Source organism: Lolium rigidum, chromosome 3 (assembly GCF_022539505.1).
Source record: "Lolium rigidum isolate FL_2022 chromosome 3, APGP_CSIRO_Lrig_0.1, whole genome shotgun sequence".
In the NCBI taxonomy this organism is placed as follows: Eukaryota; Viridiplantae; Streptophyta; class Magnoliopsida; order Poales; family Poaceae; genus Lolium; species Lolium rigidum.
Genome location: NC_061510.1, coordinates 287,389,410 through 287,414,108, shown reverse-complemented (window position 1 = coordinate 287,414,108; position 24,699 = coordinate 287,389,410). Strand labels below are relative to the sequence as shown.

The 24,699-nt window shown below is 44.8% G+C and overlaps 2 protein-coding genes and 1 long non-coding RNA gene across 4 annotated transcripts; all 3 read left to right on the top strand.

The window, feature by feature from the left end:
- Positions 1-228: 228 nt before the first annotated feature.
- On the top strand, positions 229-1,353 carry LOC124699621. Of its 2 annotated transcripts, XR_007001452.1 has the most exons (3): positions 229-268; positions 445-504; positions 1,049-1,353. It is a non-coding gene; the product is annotated as an uncharacterized LOC124699621 (long non-coding RNA). The 2 variants fall into 2 exon arrangements; XR_007001451.1 differs by having other exon boundaries at positions 235-504.
- A 4,015-nt stretch (positions 1,354-5,368) lies between these two features.
- LOC124703527 (phosphatidylinositol 4-kinase beta 2-like) lies at positions 5,369-17,410 on the top strand. Its single transcript, XM_047235739.1, has 16 exons — positions 5,369-7,105; positions 7,495-7,683; positions 7,802-7,850; positions 8,644-8,776; positions 8,971-9,451; positions 9,694-9,774; positions 9,854-9,976; positions 12,448-12,517; positions 13,751-13,848; positions 13,935-14,039; positions 14,562-14,615; positions 15,415-15,558; positions 15,652-15,705; positions 15,787-15,861; positions 16,372-16,455; positions 16,524-17,410. Exons 1-16 carry the CDS (start codon positions 5,372-5,374, stop codon positions 16,623-16,625), a joined length of 3,576 nt encoding a protein of 1,191 aa, XP_047091695.1. The 5' UTR covers positions 5,369-5,371; the 3' UTR covers positions 16,626-17,410.
- A 2,536-nt stretch (positions 17,411-19,946) lies between these two features.
- LOC124696633 (GDP-L-galactose phosphorylase 2-like) lies at positions 19,947-23,826 on the top strand. Its single transcript, XM_047229337.1, has 7 exons — positions 19,947-20,062; positions 20,625-20,637; positions 20,735-20,863; positions 21,840-22,145; positions 22,229-22,414; positions 22,552-22,812; positions 23,285-23,826. The coding sequence occupies exons 1-7, from the start codon at positions 19,947-19,949 to the stop codon at positions 23,615-23,617; spliced, it is 1,344 nt and encodes a 447-aa protein (XP_047085293.1). The 3' UTR covers positions 23,618-23,826.
- The last annotated feature ends 873 nt before the right edge of the window (positions 23,827-24,699 follow it).

Sequence of the window (24,699 nt, the reverse complement as noted above, 5' to 3'; positions counted from 1 at the left end):
AACACGGGATAGGACCGAGAGGAATCTTGATCGCGGCATCCGGACACGGAGTGGAGGACATGGGTCGCCATGAAGGTTGCAGGCCACAATACTTATTGGTTGTGCTTTTTCCCCCACATCCTTCCTTGAACATCTCTTTCGACTCCAACCTCGATCTGCAGCAATTGCCCCTTCGTTGTGAAGTTGCAGCTGTGTACGGAAGCTTTTGTGTAAATGCCTACGACCACGGACCGCTCCTGGAAGAATGCTCACAACTCAGCTTGAATTTGTAAGTTAATTGTCCTCTCAGATGCACCCCTCTTGATGTTTTATATGTTTCAACATGGATTCTTGGTTCCTATAAATTTACAGGTTATGATGTTGTGATGAACTTGCAGCAATGAAGTGATTTGGGTAACATCTTGCTTTTTAAACTGACTTTCATTTACTTCTGTGGCATTGAAGGAGCGACACAATTCCTCCCAACTACAGAATTTGCAGCGGCTGAAGATTCTAGAAGTACAGGTTATATTGTCTTATGAATTGTCTAAGGAAGTCCTAAATTATTTATCTTTTGCTTCACCAATGGTTTGTCGAACTGAAATAGTATGGTCATGTGCCCATGTTATTTCTTTGTTTGCCCAAATAAATTTAACTTCCGATCACAAAATAAAAGAATGTCCATGGATATCTCTTCGCATTGGTTTACTTCTGTATCCTGAAATAGCTATTGACAATGACTATTGATAAAGCTGTTATGAACACCCTCTTAGTTACAATCATATTTTGTGAAACTGCTTTTACACCAACTTTCCTAGAACTGGTAATGAGTATATATTTTTAACGCTTAATGCAATGCAGATTTGTAGGGTATCAAAAAAGAAAGGTATTGTTAGTTATATTCTGTTGTAGTAATGTAGTGCCCGGAATTAGATGTACCATATTCTCATTAGCTTTGCCCTAAATAAGAACTATTAGAAAGGTTTGGGTGTTACTTCAGTTACAATTTACACTGTCTTCCTTTATAAAATATGTATCTTATGTCTTGCACTATTGTTCCTTTCTTCAGAGATAAAATGCTTCATGTGATGAGTGGTGTAATTAAATTGGAGAGAAACATGAAGAAGTTTGATGGCACCCATTCTTAGGTTGAAAATTGAATGTCCGATCCATTACTTGCTCTTTTTTGCTTTATCACTTTATTATGTAGTTCCTGATTTTGGAAGATGTATTATCTGGTCATCGCTTGCATTTGACTACATTTGTGCGATTTGTAATGTAATTCATCCAGTATACGGGTTATACATTTGGTAGCAAATTTGAATTTTCTTGGATATACATATATCTGATTTATTCATTTGGTTTAGAGTCCAATCTCTTGGCATGTGCTATATGGGATGTACTTAAACACCCAAAAGGGTCTCAAAAGGGTCTTATGTTGGTGGCCGACAATCTGTTCTTGTACTTGTGAGTATTGTAGAGTGCTACAAGTGTGCCCTCAGATTAATAGTATACATTCAGTATATTTAGCTTTCTTTCAAATTGCGCATTTGTTTCAGTGCTCAATAGGTACACCAATGTAACCCGATAACTGAATACTGTACTAACGATGTGGCCTGCCTGCCTAACACCAACCAATAATGATACTAGAATCGTGTTGTAGTGTAGTAGGAGACATTTTGTACAAGCTTAACTAACCCAAGAGGATATAAAAAAAAGCCAAAAGTTGAAAAGCTGGAAAGCTGGAAAATACATTGTGCATATTTAGAAATTCTTCTGGAATCTTTCTTTTTCTAGAAGTGCCTTCTGAAACGAACAGAAAATTTCAGGAATTCTTCAGAAAATACTTTTGCATGCCATGGTGAAGGGATCTTTTTACAGGCTTGTTTATCAATTTCAGTATTCCGGTCAGCTTGAATTTCACTCCGATGAAGGAAGCAAGCTGGACCACATCACTTCCGTGCGCAGCGAACATAGCTAAGTGCGTGCACACATTTGATCACTACATCGAGAGTTCACTCACAGCAGCAGCATCAACTAATTAAGCTAAGGTATGAATCAGTCACTGACCTGTGCATTCCTCTGGCGAGCTCGAGCAGCGCTCCGACCGCGGCCGTCCGCGCGCCTCCTCCACCCTCCCTGCGAGTTCACAAGCATGGACAGAGCGTCAGTACGACACCGATCTCCAGAGCACCTGCTTCGTCCTCTCTTGGAGCACGCCACCCTCCCGATCTCCGCCGCCGCCTCCTCCTTGTCGTCCCACGACCCCCCGAAGTTCAGCCGCCTCACCGCCCTCCTCCTCGTCGCCCCATCGCTTCCTGCCGCGGAAGCAATCACTAGCGTGCCTGATGAGATGTTGGCACCAATCGATCAAGGAGGTGAACGAGCTTGGGGGCCGAGGATTGTGGTGTTAGGTAATGATTTCTTTGGCGTGAAGAACGATGTGTTCGGTCAGGTTCGTGTCATTTCCTTCGACGTGTAGACACCTAGGCTAGGCACGAGATTACCTACTGTACGCGGCCGTGTTTGTCGTTCTCGATAATGGACGAATCTATTTTGCCTCCGCGTGGTCCTAAAATGTTTCACGAGCCAGGTCCAGTGCCGACGCATAATGATCGGGTCTCCGGCGGAGACGCAAACGCGGCGCATATTTACGTCTTGGATGTGTCACGGTGGACGTTACGCGGACGTGCCAAGTGACCGCTCGCTTTTCTAACGAACCCGCCTGACAGCGAGTCATAGGGTTGTACCGAGCGCATCGCTTTCATGGTAACCGCTTCGGGTCATCACTTCCGCGTCTGCCTCATAGCCTTCATCATCAATGCCACGGCTTCCTCTTCTGCACGCGCACTGGCGGGCGGCGGCTGGACTTCTACGCCGCCATCAATGATATCGTGTCCCGCGCGCGCCCGGCCTTTAAAAGTCGAACGACATCGTCCCTGCCATCGCCACACCACCGACACCCCCGCTCCCACCCTACCACCGCACGCAGCCGCACCGCCATGGGGAAGAAGAAGCACGACTCCGAGGCGTCCGACAGCGGCACCAAAAAGGCCATCGCCGCCTCGTCGTCGTAAACTGCAGCCGTCTCCACATGACGATGACTACGACGCGCTGGCCTACCACAACGAGGAAGCCAAGGACGAGTCAGATGACCTTTTCACATGCATCTTCCACAAACGGCAGGCGGCCAACGCGGAGGGCCGCCAGTTCGACCTCTCGCCGACGATAACCGACGAGGAGATCGAGAAGCTCGGTTTCCTCGTGTCGTAGGTGGACCAACCGGTGCATCCGCCGCTGCCCCGTTACGCCACCAACATCATGTCGCCGGACCTCACGGAGGAAAGAGGCCCTACAACGGGCGCTGTAGAACTCGGCCCCGCAACCGCCACCTCCACCTCCGTCGTTCAGCCCGTGGGCTGCTCGACCTCCACCATCGGCGTTCAATCCGTGGGCTGCTCCACCTCCACATCCACAGCCGGTGGCACATGCGTTCAATCCGTGGGCTGCTCCACCTCCACCGCTGGCGGCACCGGCGTATGTTCCACCGGTAGCCAAGTGGCTGTGGCAGATACCGGAGTTCGTCGTGCTCGACGAAGAGGAGGAGTAGGCGCATGCATTACATGTGCCTTTTAGTTTATATTTTTTATTTTCCTTTATTCACAATTTAAATTATGTTTTATGTTGAAAAAAGTAAAAAAAAAAATGCATCGTGCCCTTGGCGGCACCCCGACGCAAACGGACGCGTGGTCGATTTCGACCATTAGACCGTTGCAAACGAACGCACGTGGATATTTTGGCGTCCAAAATGCGTCGCCCCATTGGAGAAGCCCTAAGTGCTTGTTGCGTGAACAAGACCACAAGTAAGCTTGCTAGGGGAAGGTGTGCTTGTTGCGTGAACAAGACCACAAGTAAGCTTGCTAGGGGAAGGTTTTTGTTGTTGTGAGACCCACGTCTTCATTCCTTGGAAAAGTGTTCAATATCTGTTCCGGTGAACGAAAACACGTCGATGCAATTTGGAACAATCTTTTTCTTAAAGGGTGGGTCTAGAGGATCCCGGTGTCACAATCATTCATGAACACTGGGGCGGCGGGTAACTCTCAAAAGAGGTGGAGGAGCTCTCGATAGGGAGAAAGGAAAAAAACAGAGCTTTTCCTACCAAGACTATTGGAACAATCTACTTTCTAACTTGGAAGATCTAGGAGTTAGGCTTAAACATGCATGTAAAAAACATTTGGAGAAAATGAGAAATGATTACTTCTCTTAATTAAATGTAACACCAAGGTATATGAGTGCATCTTTATTGTATTGAACTTGAGTTAATCTTCAACTTTTTTCGTTTCTTTATTTTGTTAATTTATCTTTTTATTTGTGGTGGTGTTCACTCTAAGTGATGCAAGCCCTAATTAGATTTACATTTTCTTTGTTCTATCATCATATTGACTATTGGTTAATTTATCTTTTCATTTTCAGTGGTGTTGATATAAGTCTAACTAGATTTACATTGCCTTTGTGTCGTCACTTTTAAATACCATGATGCGATAACGCACTATGTATGTCGACGCTGATTTTGGCGTCACTTCCTTGCTTTATTTGCTCTTAGCCTCTCAGCAGGGTCAATAACTATAAATTGCTATACTATATTTTCCTGAGTGTATATAAATGTTTGTAATTTACTATGATTTGCTATTTTTGTAAATCCTTAAAAGATTAGTATCATTTTCATATCTATACATGAGTTTCACGGGGTCGTGCGCCAAGGCGCACATCTAAATCTAGTATGCATGATACTAGTATATGATACTATGCACTATGACCAGCCTAAGAGAAGGGCACAGGCTGTGCAACAAAGTGACAACAGCGCAGAGGATTGGCACGCGGCCATCGCCGCCCCCACCTGCTCCGGCCTCTCCGCATCCCCATTCCACACCCTCGCCACCACGCCGGAGAAGAAAACCGAAAGAAAGAAAAGAAAAAGAAAATTCAAACCAGAGTCCCCAGAGACAGCGACGAAAACGCTGCGACATTTCAAATCGAATCAACCACCCCCACCCCCGGAGTCCTCCCCAATTCCAAGATCCCTCGCCACGCTCCCAATTGACCCCCCAAATTCCAAGATCTCCTGCCGCCCGCCTTCGATCCCGGAAGAGCTAGGGTTTGCAGCTCTTCCCACCGAGCTGCGCGATCGCAGCGTCCGCCCGGAGGCCAGCTAGGGTTTGGATTGGGGGTACAGCCCCGACCGAGCTGTGGATTGAGATTTGGTAAGCCGTTGAGGCTCTGGATCGAACTGCGATGGTGGCGGCGACTGGCGGAGGACGTCAGTGACGGCTGGTCTCCGACTCCGACTCCGACTCCGAGGGGCGCGCGAACGAGCCGCCCGCAGCCAGCAGCCATGGTGCGGCTTCTCGGGCTGCGGGGCCTCAGCTTCGGGCCCGAGGAGTCGCCGCGGGAGATCACCGCCGCCGCCGCCGGGGACGCCACCCCGCCCGTGGGGAGCAGCGGCTGGCTCGTCCGCTTCTTCGACTCCGCCTTCTTCTGCGAGTGGATCGCCGTCAGCTACCTCTACAAGCACGACCACGCCGGGGTGCGCGACTACCTCTGCAACCGCATGTACACGCTCCCGCTCGCGGGACTCGAGGCCTACCTCTTCCAGGTCTGCTACATGCTCGTGCACAAGCCCAGCCCCTCCCTCGACCGATTCGTCATCGACACCTGCGCCAAGTCCATGCGCATCGCCCTCAAGGTGCACTGGATCCTGGCTGCCGAGCTCGAGCTGGAGGAGACCGACGACCTGGATGGGGTTGACAAGGTGCAGGAGCAGTGCCAGGCTGCGGCAACCGTGCAGGGCGAGTGGCCGCCGCTGGTCCGGCCTGCGCCGCTGTCCCCTGTCGCCAGCCCGCGCGCCAATCCCATGCTCAGCAGGATACGCTCCTCGAAGCAGCGGCTCATGTCCCTCGCCTCCTCGCCCTCTCTCGGCCTAAGCCCACCTGCAAGCGGGACCAATGTGGCTGCCAACGCCGACGACGCTGGGAAGCAGCCTGTCACACCGTCATCCGAGGACAACAAGCTGCTCAGGAGATTGAGCTTTGGGCCCAAGGTCTTCTTTAGGCGCTCCATTGAGAAGGACGAGGAGCAGGATAAGGATGGCTTCTTCAAGAGGCTGCTCAGAGACAGCAAAGACAAGGAAGATTATGATGGAGACAAGGAAGGATTCTTTAAAAGGTTGCTCAAGGATAGCAAGGAGAATGACGAGGACGAAGGGGATAAGGATGGTTTCTTCCGTAGGTTGCTTAGGGACAGCAAGGACGAGGACGTGGAGCTCACGCCTAGCTCCGATGGTTTGTTGAAGCGATTCTTCCGTGACAAGGAGGACAGACCCGGCGACGATGACGAGAAGGAGGGCTTCTTTCGCAAGATGTTCAAGGATAAGAATGATGAGAGGAGAGAAAGCACGCCAGCAAAGCATGGGGATGAGGGTAAGAGTTTGGAGGATGATGATAAAGAAGGCTTCTTCCGCAAGATGTTCAAAGACAAGAATGAAGAGCGGAAAGATGGTGGCAGTATGAAGCAAAATGATGATCGGGAAAAGGTTGGTGTGAACGCTGAAGATGACAAGAAGGATGGCTTTTTCCGCCAACTTTTTAAGGAGAAGAATGATGAGAAAAAGGAAGGCACCACTCCTAGCAGCAAGAAAGAGGACGATGACAAAGGCAATAAGAGCATAGAGGATGATAGTTTCTTCCGCAGAATTTTCAAGGATAAGAATGAAGAAAAGAAGGGAGCTGCTCATGACAGGAACGAGGATGATAAGTGTGAGGAAGGTGATAAGGAGAATTTCTTCCGGAAACTATTTAAGGACAAACACGACGACAGGAGAATCGAAGGGCTTGATAAAAATGTTGATGATGGTAAGAGCACCAGTGGTATCGAGGAGGAGGAAAATTCAGAGTTCTTGTCATTCCGCAGGTTGTTCCGAGTGCACCCGGAGGATGCTAAGAGTGGGCATGTAGAAGGTAGTCAGCCTAACGGCATTTCTGAGGGTAGCCCAGGATCAGAGAGCTTTTTTAAGCGTTTGTTCCGTGATAAAGAAGACTCTGAGATTCTTGGCTCAAAACTATTGAAAGAGGCAAGACAACTACTCTTAACCATTCTTGTCTCATATTATGCATCATCATATTGAGTAATCACTGCTTCTGACTGCACAAAGATATGTTTATTACTTCTTGGTGTAAGGTGCCATTGTATTGCTAGTTGTCATAAATATTATACATTTTCCATTAGTAGGTTAATTTACAACTCTCTTTTGTTCAGTATAGTGGAGCTTGGTTGTGGATTTCTTACATTTATTCAATTCCTCCATCCATAGCGGCTGTGATATAAATAAAGTTGGTTTGAGGTGCTTTTGTTTGCTGCGTCCTAGAACTATGATTATGGTGTTTGTACATATTTTGAAATTATTATTACCATCCTTTTGCAAGTATGCTTGCCTTACTAACTGCAGTATATGTGTTTCAGAAACACCCTGACTCCATAGGAAACAGTGACAGACAAAGTGGAAAACCACCTTTACCAAACAATGTGATAGCAGAGCTTCGAAAAGGCTCTTACTACGCTTCGTTGGAGCTTGTTCAATCACTGTGTGATACATCTTATGGTCTTGTCGACATATTTCCCGTGGAAGATCGTAAGATTGCCTTGCGAGAGGTAAACCTAGTACATTAGGCTGCCCTTCAGCTATCTTTTTTATTCTTCATGTTACAACTGTTACAGTTTCCTTTCTTTGCATTCTAACTTATCCCTTGTTGGTTCTTTTCTGTGCCAGTCACTTACAGAGATCAATTCACATATTGCTTCCAGTGAGAAAAATGGAGGTGATTTCTGCTATCTTATTTGAGATATTTGTCTCGTAGGTTACTGTATTTTTCTTAAATATATCTATCCTAACCTTTTCAACATCAAAATTTCGGTGCTTCGCCCCCTTTGAGATTATATTTTAATATTCAGTTGGAAGCTACATGAGATATCACATATGGACTTCCCTTTACTTTTCTATTGGTTTTCTGGCTGCAGTTTTAGTTATGGTCACCATTCTTTGTACATAATTATTTGCTGCAGTTGTGTACTTGTGTTTCTGTAGTCTTGTCATTCACTGTTAGTAGGTTTGAAAGGACAATCAATGATAAAGTATGTTAATATATCATCTGCATATTCTATCGAGTTGACTTGTTCTCTTGCATTTTTGGTGCATGAGTAATCATCGTTTTGTATTTTGTGTGTGGTATTGTTGTATGTATTTGCTAAATCTGTCAAACCTGCTAAAACACACAATATTGAAATATAGGCAGCGACATACTACATCAAGCAATGTCCCTGTGTAATGAAAAGTATGTATTGTTATAACGTGATTTGAATCTGCCTTTTCTGTGGTCCTTCCTTTACTATACAATATTGGTGCAAATTAAACCAACGGAACATGAAGCTATTTTCTTTTCGAGAAAACGCAAAAAGCCTTTGCGTTTCATTTCATTGAAAAGAAGGAGAGCATAGGTTTAACAGTTACAACCCGCGGAAACGGGGAACGAGCAAATAAAGTGCTGAGGCTCCATTGATATTGCAAAGCAGAAGTGCTGAGGCTCTTTTTTCCTTTGTTCTTTCTTTGCACAGGAGTATGCTTTCCAATGGGGAAGGGCATATATCGAGTGGTTCATATACCTGAGGATGAATCTGTTCTTCTGAATTCTAGGGAGAAAGCTCCGTATCTTATATGTGTTGAAGTTTTGAAAGCAGAAACACCAAGGTCTGTGGATTTGGTTACATTTTAGCATCAAACCTGCTCAGTCTCTATATAGTAGTCTAAACTGATCAGATTCCACAGTTGAGATTGTACCAAAAGATTGTTTAATAGTAAAGCTAACGGCATTTGTCACTTTATTTGTATTGGAGGTTCATTTAGATATCATTCTGATAGCATCTTTTGTTCTGTTATTCTAGTCACTCCAAAGGGTCCTTAGATGCGAACAAACTATCAAAAGGTGGGATACCGTTGGCTCATGGAGATGTTCAGTTGCCAAAGCCGCCGCCATGGGCATATCCTTTGTGGAGTCGACATGAACCACAAAATTATGAAACAGACAGAATGCTGAACTCTACCTCTCAGGTTATTGACCAAGCCATGTCTCAACTACGGGAGGCTAAAGTGAAGTTCGTAAATGTTAGTTTCTCTATCGAGAAAATTGGCCACTCAAGAAGCATTGCAATGTCTGAGTCGGGGCGTAGGACACGGCAAGCTACGATAGAGTCACGTGATCTATCGGGAGATTCCCAGGCTGTTGTTGATCAGCCTATCGAGTGGGTAAAGGTTACTCTGTCTGCAGTTCCAGGAGTTAACATGGAAGATGTAGATGACAATGAACCGATACGTAAGAAGGACCATCGCCGTGTTCCAAGTACTATTGCAATGGAGGAAGTCAAGGTGCGACTCACACATGAAATTGTTTTTAGCTCTCGTGTCATTGCTAAATATCTCTTGTATTCCATTTCCACTTTGCTGTTTTCGTTTTTGAGCTTTGCAGTCTTCTAAATATTTAAACAATTAATTTCGAGACTTGTTGTTTAGATAATTGAGAGTAGAAAGTACTAGACTCAATGCACAATACAAAGTGATTTTAAGGGACCTTTTGTACTACTGTTTGTTGAATTGGTTTCCTTGACTAGGCTGCAGCATTAAAAGGAGAAGCTCCACCTGGTCTTCCACTGAAAGGAGTTGGTCAAAGCAGTCAAAATTTAGATCCTAAGGTGATTCACGATATTTTTCCCTCTACCATCTCTTCTTTTTGGACATCTTCCTTAAGCTAGTAACTCAATTTTCCAATAGGCGGCTGATGGTGGAGATCCTAAACCGACTGATGCTTTGGCTGGTGAACTTTGGACTGTCAAGAAAGAGAGAATACAACGCTCTTCTGTTCATGGAAAATTACCTGGCTGGGATTTGCGTTCTGTAAGCCACACGTTGCACAGCTGTTCTGCTATTGGATTATTGACACATTACAATATTATTGCATATACTAGCCTCATGAGATTTGTTTTTTAGATTATTTAAATTCAGTCTCCTGAATGTCATTTTTCTGAAGATTACCTTATTTTTGAATACAAGCCTTACCCCTCTGGCTGAGATGGACACTCTGCACTTCTAATTTTCAGCATAACTTTCTGCCTTTTAATAAGCTTCACCAGTCCAAACAGGATTAGGAGAGAACCTGTATTAATGCGTTTATGATTATTTTACGGTTTAACTGAATGTTCAGAATTCTAGCCTATCCCAACTTGCTTGGGAAAAAGGCTTTGGTGTTGTTGTTGTTGTAACTGAATGTTCAGAAAGTCACTTTTGGGGATCATAGCAAGAAAAGTATTGGTTACTTGTTTGGTCTATTATTTGTTTATAATAATATGAAGGTTTACAATTAACTTTGTGTGGTATGAGCTCTTCTGCTTATCTCTGCGACTGACATTTACAGTTGAAGCTATAACTAATTTGAGGCCTCAACTAACTTCTATCATTAAATAAGTATAAAGTTGGATAAACTGATATGTTTGTTAAATCGGCTGGTCTAATCTTTATTCCCTAACCTGAAGGAACTAATGGTAGAACTATAGGTAGTTATGAGTATTGTTTCAACTCTGCTCATGATTGTTGTCATGCTTGAGATTTGACTGATTGTGTTATGTGGCTGCTAGGGTTTGGGAGGGAGAGAGAGCGCTGCAAGGGCGCGAGAAGGCCGGCCGGGGGTCTTTTGCCCACGGCCGGGCAAGAGGGAAGGGATTTCCTTCTTAATTCTTGCTTGATTAGATTGATACATCTCCTCTCCATATATAGAGAGGTTTACTTGACTCCCAAGCAAGGCTTACTTGACCCCTAAGCAAACCCTAAGACTAACGGGCCCATGCCCATGACGTACTCTAACACTACACCCCACCTGGACATGCAGCTCGTCCTCGAGCTGCAACCTAAACAAACCAAGACTCGATGCAACACAAACCTAACACCTAAAAACGAGCCTTTTACATCTCGGCTTGTTTTATTACTCTCAACCTGAAATAGACTGGGACGTTTTATTGTTGACCCCTAAACATAAAGTGGACACCATCCGCTCGTCGGACGTGCATCTGTACAGCCACCTGGATCCCATGGAAACCAGCGGGACAAAAGGAGCCCGTGCGGCGGCCGGCGGCGGAATGCAGTGGTGCTACGCGGTGCGCTCCTGTCGGTGACACCATGCCTTCTCCCCGCCGGATGATTGTCGATGGTGCAGACTTTGAGGTCGCTGCCCGCGGGAAAAACAGCATGTCCGTCGCCCGTGGGGGAAACCGCACGCCCAAGATCCCCGACGCAGCGGACGAGATCGAGGTCCGTTGCGCAACGAAGCGCAACTTGGAGGAGCTGCAGATCACGCATCTCCCGCACACGCCGACGCACTAGGAGGCCGCGCGCGGCAGCTGCAGCCTCGCCGCCGCCGACACGTGGCGGATAGCGATCCAAGCCGGAGCGGTGACGGCGACGGAGGGAAACGGACCTGGTGGAAGGGCATCCCGGGCGGTGTCGATGTAGAGCCCGGGGCCAAGGTCGCTCCCACACCGCCGAAAGGCAGGGACGGCGTCGGTGGCGGCAGCAGCCGCTGCTGCGGTGTTGGTGGCGACGGTAGCTGCTGCTGCTGTTGCAGCTTCCCACCGAACGGCAGGGACAACGTCGGTGAGGACAGCAGCTGCAGCAGCGGCGTTGGTGGCGGCGGCAGCTGCTGCTGTTGCTGCTGCAGGGCCACGGCCGCGACGGGGCCCGCGAGGGGCTGGGACGGCCACGTCAACCAGGGCGGGGTGGTGGCAGCGACCGCGGCGGAAACCGCCAGATGCGGCGGATGCCACGGCAGGAGCAGCGGCCCGGTGGTGGCGGCTGGTGCCGCTGCTGGCGGCGGCCCATAGGGGCCGGCCAAGTAGAGGTGGATCTCCTGGACCGCGGTGGCGAGATCGCGGAGGGCTGCGGTGATCTCCGCCGGCGAGAGAACGGCGGGGACGTCGGAGTGCAGCGGCGGCGGGTGGGAAGAACTTGGTGGAGGGCTGGACATGATCGAACCCGGGAAACCTGATACCAAGTGTTATGTGGCTGCTAGGGTTTGGGAGGGAGAGAGAGCGCTGCAAGGGCGCGAGAAGGCCGGCCGGGGGTCTTTTGCCCACGGCCGGGCAAGAGGGAAGGGATTTCCTTCTTAATTCTTGCTTGATTAGATTGATACATCTCCTCTCCATATATAGAGAGGTTTACTTGACTCCCAAGCAAGGCTTACTTGACCCCTAAGCAAACCCTAAGACTAACGGGCCCATGCCCATGACGTACTCTAACAGATTGTGCCTTGTAGGATATCTTACTCTGATATGTCCTGAGTTATTGCCATTCTTCTGAAACACTTCCACCTATTGCAGATTATTGTCAAGAGTGGGGATGATTGCCGCCAGGAGCACTTAGCTGTACAGCTTGTTGCACACTTTTATGGTAAAGTGTAAAACAACTAAAATGGCATCATGATAGTAATTGCTAATCAGTTTTTATCCTTATTTTGACGGTTGTCCTTTTTTTGCTCAAGATCGTCAGCTGCATTGATTGTTGTGGTTTTTATGCTTAGATTCTGTTTCATTTAGTCAATTATACCACCGTATATGTCAGACCTGAAGCATGCACATGTCAGACATGCAGCATGTAATTATGCTATTTGCTGAAGTATATGCTAGTTCAACATCCTTAATCATGATATAAAGTCCACTGGAAGGGAATATATACAAAAAAACATATTCAAGGAATCACACAACACAAATGGATTTTGTTATTACTCAAATAGGTGCACAAATGATTTTTTCCATAAAATATAGTATGATCTCTTGCAAATGATTGACGCTCCAAAGTGGTATCATCAATGCTTTTGTATTTTGTCGTAATGTTAACATCTTGTGGTGTGTCTACAGTGTTAAGATTTTACTGGAATGAGCAATTACTTTTCTCATGTACTCTACAGTGTTAAGATTTTACTGGAATGAGCAATTACTTTTCTCATGTACTCCCTCTGTTAGGCTAGCCATAGTGCTAGTATCATGGCTAGTATCATGCATCTTAGCCCCACCAAAAATGCTGATGTGGTAGGTAATTATGGATGAGAGAGGAGATTAGAGTATCATAGGTAGATACTGTATCATAGCGCACATCACGAGAAAAGTTAGTATCAAATAAATCTTGTACACAAATTTGTATTGGGATTCTACAAATCAATTAATATAGCAAAACTATAATACTAGTCTATGATACTATACATTATGAATCTAGTATCATAGAAAAGTATCATATACATGATACTACTATATGATACTACCCACTATAGCCAGCCTTAGGGATTATAAGGCCTGAGGGCCAATTTGCTAAGACCAAGAAAGCCCATTACTTCTCTCATTAATTAGTGCATGGACCAATAGTTTTGCATGCATGGTAGAAGAGAGAGAAAAAGGAGGGCATGTATTGGATGAGAAAGGCTAATAAATGAGATAGGCCTTATAATTCTTAACATTTTCAAAAAGCTCTCGGGCCTTATAATCCCTAACGGAGGGAGTACTATCTATTGCATTTCTTATGTTCTGGATTCCAAAGGAATTATATTAATCAATTTTCCTAAAGAATGTGTTATTTCCATTAGGATGTATTCAACTCACTCATGTTCTTAAAAAATCTTTCTATCAACAGATATATATCAAGAAGCTGGCTTACCACTTTGGTTACGGCCTTATGAAGTTATCGTTACATCTGCATATACAGCGCTAATTGAGACTATTCCAGATACGGTAATTATGTTTGCTACCAAGTTAGTTCTCTGAATGTATCTTAACACTGAAAGATCTTAGCTCTAGCATTGTTTCTGTTACTGCAGGCATCAATTCATTCTATCAAGAGTAGGTTTCCCAATATCTTGAGTCTCCGTGACTATTATGTAGCCAAGTATGAAGAAAATTCTCCAAACTTCAAACTTGCACAGGTGAAATGATACTTTGTTTGACTATCATATCAGCACAGCAAGTTAATTTTTCAATTCAGTTTGCCATTCCCTTACTACAATTCTAGTAATTTATTCCTCATTTTGTAGTCACAATTGATTTTTTAATTGAACAGTTTGATAAGTGCAAATCCATATAGCTTTAGCTTCTTGCATGAAAATGGGGGGCTATAACTGACTACTTGTGATGCGTCACCGCCCTTCTCAACTTGTATCCACAGTCCACTCCATGGGATTTGTTCTTATCTGAAATGTTGCATTATCTTAAATTAAATGTCCTGCCTTGGGCATTGCAATATTGCATGTCTCAGCGCTATCTCATGATGATAAGTCAGCATATGTAACAGTAGTTGATTCATAAGCATATCCTACATGTTCAAATATTCCGAAATCCCAATAAGAAATCGCAGCTTGATTGTATTGTCAAGGTTAAAGAGCTCACACATGCTTCATACTACTGTCAGTTTAATTGAACTCGCTCTTCATATTTTCTGTTATTCACAGAGGAATTTCGTGGAAAGCATGGCAGGATATTCAATACTGAGCTACTTGCTTCAGGTACTAAAATCAAGTACTTATTAGTAATCTGGGTTTATTTTTAAATTAGAAATGCTACTTGGCATGTTCTGTCGATTTGAATTTACAATGTTATCATATGCCACCAGTGCAGCAGTAATCAGCGAAGTAGATCCAAATATGTAATTATTATTAATCCTTAGGAACAACTCATTCATGTTGTTTAGTAATAAGGAGAAGTTTATGTCATCACGTTAAGGCCTGTTTAAGTTTTCTTGATACCAATTTCCACCTGATCCTGGCTGATACAGTCAGCAAGTGGTGTAGCCTGATCACTGTCCTCTTGTATTGTGCTGTTCAGTTAGCTACCTAAGGATAGTTGCCCTGCTAGATTAAATCCATTACTTTGACATGTAATCTCCTTGCTTTCTGTAATGTCTTGTGTGGCCCACAGAATATAAAAGGTGACAGTGCCCACCAACTGAATATAATATCTTCTCAAGCTTTTAATTGTGTGGTAGCAGATGGAAATCTGATCCATTGGATGGCTGCTGTGTTAATTCATGTATAATGTTGCAATGCAAATCATTTCCATATAATGAATGCAATGTTTCAACTGAAGTGTTGCAACAAGCATCTGATGCTTGGAAAGTAACTGGACGTCTGCCTTTTAATATCTCTGAAATGAAAGACACTTCGTTGCTGTTCTTGTTTTTCCAAGCACATGACTGTTTTTCCTTTCCTTATGTGGGACTAATCTCAGATCAAGAACCTTCTACTTCTCTCCTTTTGACACAATGTGGAGTACTAACCACTGAGGCTTTTATTTTTGAATTTGCAGATCAAGGATCGTCATAATGGAAATCTCTTGATAGATGAGGAAGGACATATTATTCATATTGATTTTGGATTCATGCTTTCCAACTCTCCTGGAGGGGTAAATTTTGAGAGTGCGCCATTTAAGCTGACGAGGGAGCTCCTTGAAGTACGATAGAAGCTTGTAACTTATATATATCTTAGATGTAGGTTTTGCATTGTATTTTGATAGAGTCTAAGTTTGTTCTGGGGACAATGCTAGGTGATGGATTCTGACGCCGAGGGAACACCCAGCGAGTTCTTTGACTATTTCAAGGTATCTGACTGATACTACGACTATATCTGGATTCTCTAAATTCTATTGGCCAATATAGGTAAACTAATTTTAGTTCTTCAGGTGCTATGCATTCAAGGGTTTCTTACTTGTCGGAAGCATGCAGAGCGTGTTATACTTCTTGTGGAAATGTTGCAGGTAACGTCTACATAAAACTTGCAGATGTTTTCACGTCTTTCTAGATGACATTCATCTGGAAAATCAGATTTACTTGCATACATGCCTCATCAATTTTATGAATTGTTAGAGCATATCCTTTTTCACATGCATTTTATTTATTAGCCAAAGCTACCAACATTATCGCCAAGTCAATTTCGGGCCACCAAACCCTAAGTCTCCATTAGATTTATGAAGTTCACTTATTTATTTCTGAACTCTCTTTCTGGTTCCTTGCAAAGCCTTGTAGTATGCCCTGCTACATTGAAGCCGCTGTGCTTTCTGTTACATTTAAACTTGCAGCTATCTTGTATGAGCAATAAATAGTTATCTGGGATGCTGTAAAATTGGTATATTGTAAATCTTGTAACTTCAGTAATCAGGTGGTGGTATTCATCTGAATTATGTAAAATGTACAACTGTTTCGTTTGCAAGGCAACGAGAGAAACCATCATGTCAAAAATCATCTTACATGTGTATTTCTTTGATCAGGACTCCGGCTTCCCATGCTTTAAAGGTGGTACTCGCACTATACTAAACTTGAGAAAGAGGTTCCACTTGAGCCTCACTGAAGAGGTTAGTAAATTGTTTTTCGTTTCTATCATTTCCAGTGGGTTCTTACGATGATCTTATGATGGTTGCAGCAATGCGTGTCTCTGGTACTCTCATTGATCAGTAGCAGCATGGATGCGTGGCGCACTCGGCAGTATGACTACTACCAGAGAGTATTAAATGGGATTTTGTGATGTACACCAGGAGCACTGAGCAATTGACTCATTGAGAAACCTATCTGCTTGTGTCATCAAGCAAATCCTTGGAACGAACAGATCAGTCTGGGGCTGATCTAGCGTGCTATGCCCACCATGATTGGTATGAGTGGAAAAACCAGGTAACGGGGCAATGTGTTCTGCATCTCGCATGCGGGAGTAGTCCTCCTGTGTAACACAAGCATTGTCTGCATTGTGCTTGCGTGTTATTTTACACTCTCCATTCATAAGGTTGAGAAAGTGTATAGTCATCGGCAGTTAGCTAGTTAGAGCTTAATAGTTAAACTAGGAGGTTTGCTACTGGTGAAGCTGTTAAGTGTATTGGGGTTTGGAACTGGAGCTGCATTGCTGTACAGACAGTTGATTGAGGGTAGCCTGGGCAGGGTCTAGGAGAGGATGGATCCATACATGGAGCGAAGTGTAAATTATAGACATGGAAGCTGGGAGTCGCCTGGGGCAGCAGCGGCAAGGGTTGTGTTTGCGTGGTTGTTGTCTCGTCCTGTGACATCCCAATAGCATCGAAGTAAACGATGATGTAAATTACCCATTACTGTACATGGTCCATACAATAGGAGCTTGTTGTCCCTCTTTTTCCCGGTCATCTGTTTTACTGTTTTATTGAGCGGCAGCACTCCTGTTGGTGTTGGTGTCAGAAGTTGCTTAACATGCCTAGTGGTAGGACAAGTGTATCCTAAAAACTTGCAGTCTTTCATGACATACTGGTATTGCCAGTATTACGTATCGTTGTTCATCGTTTGCCTTTTTGGGTGAAACATGTTTCTAGTTTTTATTTGGAGAAACCTTTGTGTTGTGAACCAAAGCCCGTGTGTTTTTCATTGACAAGGACGCATCTGGTCGGTGTGACCAAACTACAGTGAGCAGCGGCCACACGAACCTGTGACCCTGGTCAGCTGCGTGCAGTTCACAAGCAAACTAGCAGCGACAGGGCATGGGATGAGAAAGGGATGTGACGATCGAAACGATGAAACAAGGCAGAGCCATTGCAGCCGCACATGGGTGCCTTCGAAGAGAAAGCTGGAGAAACTGCCACGTCTGCTGCCTTGTCATCTCTCGTTATACTTGGACGAACGCTCTTCTGCGTGCTGAACTGCTGCAGCCTGTAGGGTTGCATTGCCGAGAGGTGCTTCTGAACGCACGTTTTGGTGGCTTTCTACGGATTATTGACCCGAGAGATTCCCAAAAGGCGCTTTGATCTTCTCATACAAGGCGAATATACCTTCTGACAGAGATAGAAGGAGGCACCACGTCCTAACTTGGGTTTGCTTTGAAAAGGAACTTTTTATTGCTTCGCTCTCTGCCTCGAAAATGTGTGTTATTTTTAGTCGGCTGATAAATGGAGCACACCCGCTCATATAATTCTTAGTCGACCGATCAATATCAGTCGACGCTATGTATGATTGATATGTCGCTGAAGTCGATTTAACATTTGTTTGAATTCTAGAACAAACTTGTAGGATGCCATTGCACCATATGCTTGCCTTTGGCAAATTTCTCAAAATCCCCACCCTCTTGTAGGAATATGGCAGGGTTTGTAAATATGAAGGAGATTTTAATTCAACCTAAAAACATTAAAAATTCAGAAAATATTGAAACGTTTTGATCGTTATATGCGAGTCGTTAGAACAATGAAAAATTAAAGTTGAACTACGATGATCTTAAGACGACAACTTTTACATGTATTGCTATCTACAATCTTCATTATTTGATAAAAATAATATAGTTAGGACAATATAAATTCTTTTGCAGGTATCTATAAACAAATTTGTAAGGCCCAAACATTTTCACCTGATGAACAAAGCACCCTACTAGTGCTCGGGTGATCGAGAATTAAACTAGCGCTCGGTCACCGCCGCTCCAGCTATGTTCTTCTCCTTCTTTGGCTAGTGCTCCCGCAATCACCGTCGGCCTCCCGCCCGTGGTTGGCATGCTACTGCACACCTCGCCACTCCTCTACACAAGCTCCTCCTCCCACTGTCCCGTGCTGCACCCGACCATCTCTCGAAGTTCGGCATCACCCGACATCTTCTCTAGCGTCGGCACACCCATCCTCTTCTTAAGTTTTTTGCTCACCGATGGCTAGTTCCATTCCTCGTCGTCGTAGTCTCTCCTGCAGTAAACAACGTCGTCACCGTCACCACGAAGACTCCTCTCCCTCTTCATCTCGTCCTCTATTCAATTGTCGACCCGCGAACTAAGCTAGTTCTCCACCCAAGAAGTAGCAAAAGAGATGAACTAATTGACAAAATATTAGTCCTTCCGTCCCTATGAAGGTGGCTCAATATTGTCTAGATAGGGAGATATATAGACATATTTTAGTATAGATACAATCGCATCTAGAAAAAGTTAAGAACTTTTTTTTAAAAAAACAGGGAAGTACAAGATAAATAAATGTTAGGGTTTAAGGGGAAAAAAGCTAAAACAATGTGATTTTTACTAGAAGTGATTATGTGTACAACACGAAATTACGAGTGCGGAGACTCAAACTTGGACGGGCATGGATGTATCAGCCCATCCCAGCCACCGAGCTATGCCTCGGTTCACAATAGTACAAGATATAAAAGTTATATATATTTGTATTTAGAAAAAATGAAGCAAATTATTTTAGGCAGTATCGGAGTTACTTTCGAGATCCGGGACCATATGTTCATGTCCGAGTCAGCTGCGGCGCTCGGTGTTGTGGCGGAGGTCGAACGGTGGACGGTTCAAGCAGCAAAATCAGCCGCGCGATCGCGGGCGGCGAAAGCAGCGCCACACAGCCGCGGCGTCCACCGCACAAACCCTTCCCTTCCCGCTCCTCTATTTAAGGCCGCCCCCACCCTCGCCTCCGCTGCCACGCCGACGCAGCCCAGCCACAAACAAACCCGCCGCCGTCCCCCTCCGTCCGCCGTCGTCCAGGAAGGAAGGCGGGCAGCCGGGCAGGGAAGGAAGCTCCCCCTCTTCCATTCCCTTCCCCTCCCTTGGAGGAGCCCCCCGTAATCTTCCCGGACGCTCGGCGGCCCCTCCCCCGCGCGCCATCCGGGTTGTTGTCCCTCCGGGCAGGCATCACGGCTGCCGCGGCAGAGCCCGGGCGCGGCGCCCCCGCTGCGCAGGTGGAGCCGCACGGCGGACGCGGCGCACTCCCCTCCGCCGGGGGCAGCCCCTCCGACCTCCTCTTCCTCGCCGGCGGCGGTCGCCTCCTCGCCTGATCGCGCCCTAGCTAGCGGTAACCCTCGCGCGCTAGGAGTAGGTCGTCGTCGCTAACGGTATTCCGTGCGCGCTAGAAAGTTTTGGAGGAGATCGATGGAGGTGAAGCTCACGATTAAGAGGGTGCCGACCGTGCTGTCCAACTACCAGGAGGAAGGACGAGCCGGGGGCTGCGGCAGGAACTGCCTCGGCGACTGCTGCTTGCCTGGTGCGTATTGCTGCCTATCCGCGCCATCCGGCCTGGGGAACTTTTCATTATTTCATATCTAGTTTTGCAACTGAATTAGAGCATCCCCACTCGTTGGCGCTCCCCACGTCCAAATCCGGCGAAATTTTCGTCCGGATTGGAGGAAGATTTGGCGTGGGGAGGAGTAGTTTCCCAGTCGTGTGCTCCCCAAGCGGCGTTTCTCGGGGAAAAAGATGATGGCTCGGGGAATCCGGACGAAAGAGGAGACACGTGGGCGTGGGCGATTGGTTTTGCTCCATCCGGAGTCCCCGAGCGCTCCCCGGGGGGCCGGGGATGGCGTGGGATCGCCGGATGGATGAAGGGCCAAATCCGGACGAAAACGAGGAACCGGGGGCGCGACTGGGCCGATTTACGCCGTCCGGATGAAAAAAAGTGGCCGTGGGGGGCTCTGTGGGGAGACGAGTGGAGATGCTCTTAGTTTAATTCGAGGTTTACTTTAGTTTATTTCCTCTGATTAATATGATTGGAAATATGAGCTTCTTCTCCTACACTGAGATATAGTTGGCATGCGTATTTTCTTGTCCCAGGAATCCAATCCAAGTTTATATTTTTTTATTAGACAACTCCAACAAAGTTCTGAAACTTTTAATTTCTGTTGCCAGAAAGTTGCAGGTTTAAGCACCTTTGATTAATCAAGCATTTTATATGTTTATCACTTGCAGCTTCCAAGCTTCCCCTATACGCTTTTAAGGCCAACCCAAAGAAGCCTGCTCAGGAGGATGGGCTCCCTACCGACTTCTTCCTCAATTCTCTGCTCCTCACCCAGGTAACGAAAATACTGGCAAAATTTGCATACTCAATTTCACTGATGAAAGAATTCAGATACTTGATAGTTCTTCTGCTAAAATCAGTCTAGTAGCGTTTTGCTAGCTTTTTGTTCCTTGGGAAGGTCAGAGAAGTTTGTTAATATAACTCATGGTTTGCGGCTTTATTGTTAGGACTGTATTCTCGTACGTGATTTTCATAAATATGCTTAGATTTCCTTTGGTAGTTGAAATTCATAGTTTGGTAGCTATCTTGCTTTGCTTCGTAATTAGATTTAGGTGATTAATTAAATAGCTGAATCTGGTGTATTTGAATATGATTTACATCCTGTTTAAGTGAAACCTTATACCGTTGTTGTAGACATAATACAAGCTTATAATGATTAGTTTTCTTTATCAGAATTTTTTGCCACCTTATGCTACCGATTATTGTTTGAGGAATATAATGAGCTGGTTCATTTCCAACTCATCCCTCTTAAGCATTAGGTTAGTAGGAAACATGAGAAATGTTCTACCCACCAAAACTACTAGATGAGTCCATGATGAACCTACCAATCCTAGAATGAGGTGGTTCCTGAAACAAAAAGCACAATCACATTTCTACTTGGGGTTCAGGGTAAATAGAGAATAAACAAAAAATTACTGAGATGAACTTGTGCCTTTTTTCTATGACAGTGCACTGTCTTTATCTTTGAGAGAGCTTCTATTCTAGCATGATTGCTTCTAATTATTCGTTCTTAGCACTAGGAGTTGGTTATTGCAAAAAAAAAGCTTTTAGGGTCGATTTTAGAATATAATGCTTTTGTTTGCTCTGTTGCTCAAAACATAACAATTATTGACTTGGAGAAAACACTAGAAAAATTGTCTTGAAAAGAGTCATTGAAACATCTCATATCGAGTATCTTTTTATTTTAGGTTGTCTGTTATATAGTTCTTGTTTCTTTATTAAACTTTGTGTTTTGACTTTGTTTTCATTAGTGGGAGGACAGGGTGGCCCGAGGCCTATTCCGATATGATGTCACAGCCTGCGAAACCAAGGTGATTCCTGGCGAGCTTGGGTTTGTTGCACAGCTCAATGAAGGCCGCCACCTCAAGAAGCGCCCGACCGAGTTCCGTGTTGACTGTGTGCTCCACCCTTTCGATTCTGCCAAGTTCAACTTCACCAAGGTTGGCCAGGAGGAGGTTTTGTTCCGCTTTGAGAATGGTGGTGGCGACGACAGCTATTTCCTTGCAAATGCCCCAAGCACTGAGAGTGACCATGTTCCCAACGTAGTTGCAATCAATGTACATATCTCTCAACCAGAATTTACTTATATTCCAGATTATGTATCTCTATTGCTAACACTAGTACTTTTAATGGGTTGCAGGTGAGCCCTATCGAGTATGGTCATGTGCTTCTCATTCCTCGGGTGCTTGACCGTCTGCCTCAGCGAATTGATCATGAAAGCTTTGTGCTTGCACTGCACATGGCAGCTGAGGCTGCAAGCCCGTACTTTAGACTTGGTTACAACAGCTTGGGTGCCTTTGCCACTATCAATCACCTCCACTTCCAGGTACTTCATCATGCCAGAAAATAATGTGTTTTGTTCTGAATTTCTAACCAAAGACTTGATCCTTTCATAGCTTCTGTGCTATAAACATAAGTTAATAGTTGTGGTGATAACGCAAAGATCTTTCTTTTTCTCTACAGGCATACTATTTATCGGTGCCTTTTCCTGTTGAGAAGGCGCCTACCAAGAAGATCCCCCTTGCTAAGTCTGCGCTGAAGAGTGGAGTGAAGGTGTCAAAACTGAGGAATTTCCCAGTGAGAGGGCTGGTGTTTGAGAGAGGCAACACACTGAAGGATTTGGCTGATGTGGTTACCAACGCTTGCATTTGGCTCCAGGACAACAATGTTCCTTTCAATGTCCTCATCTCTGATTCTGGTAGAAGGATCTTCCTCTTCCCTCAGGTAATTTCTGCAGCAAAGTCACACACTTCTTTCTTTCACTCTTGACCATGAACATTTCTGATATGGGAACACATAACTCCATAATTTATCTAGCAAGAAATGAATTCTCAAGGTAGATTTTCTGCAAACATGATAATAGTTTCTGTAGTTTAAATTATCACATAGTCCTCTCCAGTGGCGGAGCCAGAACTTGAAGTCTGTGTTGTCATTTGTAATCTGTGATGTCAAATACATGTATTTTTATTCATTTTAATATATTTTATCATGATTTTATACTAGCATACAAAGAATTTGCTAAAAACCTGTGTGGTCAATTGACCACACAGGTCTCAATGTGGCTACGCCACTGGTCCTCTCCATGAAATTCCACCACTGGCATATTAACTGAGTAATGGTATTGGATGTTTCACCCAAATGTATGGTATGTTCCCTCCCTGATTATGTTCCTTAATCTTTTGTGTTGCAAATGCAGTGCTATGCTGAGAAGCAAGCCCTCGGTGAAGTGAGCCAGGATCTGTTGGACACTCAGGTGAACCCTGCGGTATGGGAGATCAGCGGGCACATTGTTCTGAAACGGAGGATGGACTTTGAGGAGGCATCAGAAGTTTCGGCCTGGAGGCTTCTTGCTGAGGTATCCCTGTCGGAGGAGCGATTTGAGGAGGTGAAGGACTGCATCTTTCAGGCCACTGGCCTCACTGAATCTGATGAAGAGGAGGAAACCACTGAGGAGTCTCCTTGCGCATCTTCATCATCTGTCCCCCTAGCCTCTTCACACATACCGGAAGGCTGCCTCGTCCGTCAGTGAGACGCGGGACGCTAGGTCGCTTGGTTCAAACTAGCTGTGGCTGCTGGTGATAGCAGTGATTGTACCGTGGCTGCTCTTGCTTGCTACTTTTGCCTCTGATGTATTATTTTTGGCTAGCTGCTGGTGTTCATACTGTGCCAATTATTATTAAGCACAAGTATGTGGGTTGGCTTGTTTCTATAGTTAAACGCATCGAGATGTTCATGGCCCGTTCCTTGTTTTCACTCTGAACTGCCAGCTTTGCTATTTCTGTCAAGTTTATCGTTTGCACCTGGCCACTGCAGACAGAAATCACCGGTGAGATGAAACATATAACTGGTAGGGATTACACAACTTCAGACAAATACATAGCAAGTAGAGACAAGTAGTTCAGACAAAAGGATATACTCCTCAGTGGTTTCCTTCTCTTTTTAAAAAAAGTGTCAAGGAAATGAGGCGGTGTTTCTACTGCAACAAGTATTACTACCATAAGGGTTTCCCAGCTCCGGTGAGAGAGGAGCTGGGACGACGGCTCTAGTGCTGGTACTCTTTGCTAGGTGGTCTAAAGACCTATTTATAATTTTTAAATCTCTTTGTACTAATTGGTTGACTTTTTCTAAAAAGATGATATAAAGTTCTTCTAACTGCAAAACCTCGGTCAGAAAATCAAGGAAGAAAGCAACAGCCTAAGGATTGGGAGAATTTGTGATAAGAACTAATTGTTTGGCCCCACCACACATCTCTCGTCATGTGCAAGAGAAGCTGGACTCCCTCGAACGGGAAATAAAGAACACTAGTACACTACCAGTGCTTGGTTACAGAATCACAATAATAACAATAAAAAACTAATTTAAGTATGATTTTTCAAAAATATTACCGGAATTTCTTAGAAATGCACATGCTATATTAAAAATATTTGAGATTCAGTGATATTTTCCTACCATGAAAAATATTTAAATAAATATTTTTATATTTTATATACTGATTCATAAAATGGAATGAACATGATTTGTCTTCCTTATTGTTGACGCTGCGTTACCACCAATTCCTTACTATTCACTCCTCCTAGAATTGTCATGGTTACAAAAGAAAGTGTCATGGTT

Excerpts from the sequence above, each read along its gene's own strand:
- LOC124703527 (XM_047235739.1), top strand. The coding sequence starts at position 5,372 with ATGGTGCGGCTTCTCGGGCTGCGGGGCCTCAGCTTCGGGCCCGAGGAG. Across the intron at positions 15,559-15,651 it reads TGACGAGGGAGCTCCTTGAA|GTGATGGATTCTGACGCCGA; the intron begins GTACGATAGAAG and ends GGACAATGCTAG. Across the intron at positions 15,862-16,371 it reads TTCTTGTGGAAATGTTGCAG|GACTCCGGCTTCCCATGCTT; the intron begins GTAACGTCTACA and ends TTCTTTGATCAG.
- LOC124696633 (XM_047229337.1), top strand. The coding sequence starts at position 19,947 with ATGGAGGTGAAGCTCACGATTAAGAGGGTGCCGACCGTGCTGTCCAAC. Across the intron at positions 22,146-22,228 it reads CCAACGTAGTTGCAATCAAT|GTGAGCCCTATCGAGTATGG; the intron begins GTACATATCTCT and ends AATGGGTTGCAG. Across the intron at positions 22,813-23,284 it reads GGATCTTCCTCTTCCCTCAG|TGCTATGCTGAGAAGCAAGC; the intron begins GTAATTTCTGCA and ends TTGCAAATGCAG.